We start from the raw sequence: 3500 nt of genomic DNA, 5'->3' as shown, positions 1-3500 counted from the left end.
CCGACAGCGGAGCTGGGAAGCCTCGGTGCGGAGGACTTACCGCCGTCCTCGGAGCCCGTTGGCGGAGTGTCACCCTGCCTGGGGTGCCCCCTGGCCCTCCCGGCTGATGGGCATTCCTGCCACGAGCACTGGGGCTCCCTCCGGAGGCCATGTGGGTGCGCCCCGCCCCCCGGCTCCCCTCAGGGTCTGCAGCACAGAGAGCCCCAGCCAAGGCCCCGTCAGCAGCCACCTCAGGAGGGGCACGGTTTGCACTGACAGTCTGGGCCTGCCATGTACTGTCACAGTCATCCAAGCAACGCTTGCAGAAAAGCGCGGGAAATAAAGCCATCACGCGGAGGCTGACAGGCACCTACCGCACGCAGGGCCTGTGCCAGCTGCCGGCAGCACCATGTGGCCACACGGCCTCTGCCTGCGACCCTGCGGTGCGCTAATAGCCGAGAGCGCCAGCCAGAACAAGCCCTCCCGCCCGCCACGGGCTCCCCTTGCAGCTGGCAGACTCGCCCTTACCCTCGGCGTGCTGCCACCTCCCTTGTGGGGCTTCTGCTCCCGGTGGAAAAGCCTGCGGGGCTGGGACCCACAAGGGGCAGAAGCTCCAGGAACGAGAAATCTGTGGCGTGTCGTCCAGAGGGGGCGCCACAGCCAGCGCTGTGGACGCTGGCGGGCAGGCCCCGTGGGAAGCCGAGCGATCGGCCCCGGACTCCCACGCTGGGTTCAGCAGGACCCCTCGGTCAGGCCCTCCAGGGTGCGTGGCGAGGCCGCGCACCCGGCGGTGGCCCCGGTGGGCAGACAGGCTTGGGGAAGGCGTAGCCGTTGGTGAGCTATGTGGGCGATTGTGCCTCCTGCAAATCCTTCGAATACGTGAGCTTGGCGACGTCTGTCTTCATGGACCACTTTTTCCACCCCTTGTGGATTCTGGACACTTCTTGGCGTGAAGCTTCTGTGGCCAGCACGTATATGATGGGGTCAGCCACGCTGTTCACCGTGGCCAGGCTCAGGGACACCACGGAGACCGTGTACAGTTTGATTTCGAAGGCGCACACAAGGCCCGTGTCTCCTTTGTAGTAGGAAAAGGCTATGGCTTTGGCCAGGAGCACCAGGTGGTAGGGAGTGAAGCAGAGCAGGAAGATGGCCACGACCGCGATGGCCAGGCGCTTCACCTTGGCCTTCTGGGCGGCGCTCAGGCCAGCGCTCATCTTGATGCTCCTGAAGATGCGCTCGTTGGTGAAGGCGATGACGGACAGAGGGATGGCGAAGCCCACGGCGAAGCGCGTGTAGTAGTACCCGGCGATCTCGCGGTCCATCGGCAGCTTCTCAAAGCAGGTTCCCTTCTCCTCCATCTGAAACACCGGGTAGTGGACGAGCCCCACGAGAACGAAGACAGACACGGAGACGAGGATGGCGGTCTTCTGGTGGCGGCGGCCTCGCGTCTCCAGCGCGTACACCACTGCCAGGAAGCGGTCGCAGGAGATGCAGCACAGGAAGAGGATGCTGACGTAGAGGTTGCAGAAAAAGACATAGGCGGTCACCTTGCAGGCCCATGGGCCCAGGAGCCAGCAGTGCCCGTTCTGGATGTAGACGACCCAGAGCGGCAGGGTGCTGATGTACAGCAGCTCGCACAGCGCCAGGCAGAAGAGGTAGACGGCCAGCACGTGGCCCTGGCGCGCCTGCAACAGCGTCAGCCAGGCCGTCAGGCAGTTGGCTGGCAGGCCCAGCATGCACACGGTGCTGTACACAGTCACCAGGAACACCCTGCTGTCGTTGAAGGGCACCTTCGACGTGCAGTTCTGGGAAGATACGCCAGTCGACAGGGCCCCTGGCAGAGGGCTGGCCACCGGCGTGGCGTTTCCTGTGGGGCAGAGACAGCGTGAGGGCGGGTGTCGCTGGGAACCACCTGAATCAGATGTGCTGGCGCAAGAAGGCTCTTGTCAGCTGCGGACTGGGCGCGCCAGGGTTAAAATTTTCCAGATGGTTTCCTAAAGTGACCCTAAGTCCCCCATCCCCCAGCCGACGGCCTCGAGGGTACAAGGCGGGCAATACCACGTCCTTGTCACCAACAGTCATTTTCCAAAGCGCTGTCTGTGGGCTTGAGGAGACTTTATTCTCTATTCGCCTTCTGTTATGTGTTGAATTGTGTCCCCCCCCACCCCCCAAAGAAGATACGTGGAGTCCTAAGCCCCAGGACCTCAAAACGTGACCGGATTTGGAGATGGGGTCTTTACAGAGGTGACCAAGTCAAAATGAGATCTTTAGGGTGGGTCCTAATCCAGTATGACTATGTCCTTATAAAAAGGGGACATTTAAGCCCAGGGACACGCGTGAACGAAAGCCGATGTGAGGACAGGGAGAAGACGGCGATCCCAAGCTGAGGAGAGGGCACTCCGAAGAATGCAGCCCGCCCACACCTCCATCTCGGACTTCCAGCCTCCAGGGCTACAACAGAAGAAATGTCTGTGATTTAAGTCGTCTGATCTGGGCTTCCCTGGTGGCGCCGTGGTTAAGAATCCGCCTGCCAACGCAGGGGACACGGGTTCGAGCCCTGGTCCGGGAAGATCCCACGTGCCACGGAGCAACTAAGCCCGTGTGCCACAACTGCTGAGCCTGTGCCCTAGAGCCCAAGAGCCACAGCTACAGAGCCCACGTGCCACAACTACTGAAGCCTGCGTGCCTAGAGCCTGTGCTCCACAACAAGAGAAGCCACCACAATGAGAAGCCCGCGCATCGCAACAAAGACCCAACGCAGCCAAAAACTAAAGTAAAAGAATAAATCACCTGGTCTGTGGTCCTTTGTTACAGCAGCCCTAGCAAACAATACAGCTTTCGGATTTACTGAGTTTAGTTTTTAGTCTCTTTCCCCCTTTATTGGTTTGGAGATTGTTAAGCCATTTTTAATCTTTTCGAGAGGACCCTGGATGTTTTAATGTGCGTACTTAGTAGTGTCTAAAGTTAGTCAGAACCTTCACCTCCTGCGTGGGCACAAACCCTGGGACGCTGTTGCTCTAATGGCCCCACGTTCGGCTGACGTGCAATTCTGGTCCCGGTTACGTTAGTCGTGTGGGTTCTTTGCCTGTTCAACCCCGTAGGTCAGAGGTTGTTCTTATTACTATTCCTGCCGTGGTGGTTGTCGTGCTCACACTGTCCCTCCCTGTTCACAGATGCCCACGTGTCGGCCAGACTTCCGCCGCTCCCTGTCCTCCATCTGCTGCATTTCCAAGGTCATTCCCTCCTTTCCCTGAGGACGGCCCTCGCAGGCCCTGTGGACGAGAGCCTGCCCCAGCTTTGCTTCATCCGAAATGCACTTTTACCCCAATTCTGGAGGACGGTCCCCCCAGGGGTCCGATTTAGCTCCGGCCCCGCTGCAGCCCGTCTTCTGGCTTCTGAAGCTGTGACGGTGGCCGCCTGCTGTCTAGTTGCCGTGCCCTCGGACCCCTGAATCTGAGACTCTGTACACCCCAGTGCTCCGGATGGCCCCCTGTTGCCTCCTGGGGCTCTGGTCAGGCACG

General features: G+C 60.2%; 1 protein-coding gene across 1 annotated transcript; it reads right to left on the bottom strand.

The window, feature by feature from the left end:
* Positions 1 to 818: 818 nt before the first annotated feature.
* GPR132 (G protein-coupled receptor 132) lies at positions 819 to 2061 on the bottom strand (the record flags this gene model as incomplete). The annotated part of the gene is made up of 2 exons (XM_082856009.1): positions 819 to 1846; positions 2010 to 2061. The coding sequence occupies 2 exons, from the start codon at positions 2059 to 2061 to the stop codon at positions 819 to 821; spliced, it is 1080 nt and encodes a 359-aa protein (XP_082712135.1).
* Positions 2062 to 3500: the final 1439 nt, after the last annotated feature.

Source organism: Leucopleurus acutus, assembly GCF_964270905.1.
Source record: "Leucopleurus acutus genome assembly, chromosome: 1".
NCBI classification, from domain to species: Eukaryota; Metazoa; Chordata; class Mammalia; order Artiodactyla; family Delphinidae; genus Leucopleurus; species Leucopleurus acutus.
This window is presented reverse-complemented; position numbering and strand designations above follow the sequence as displayed.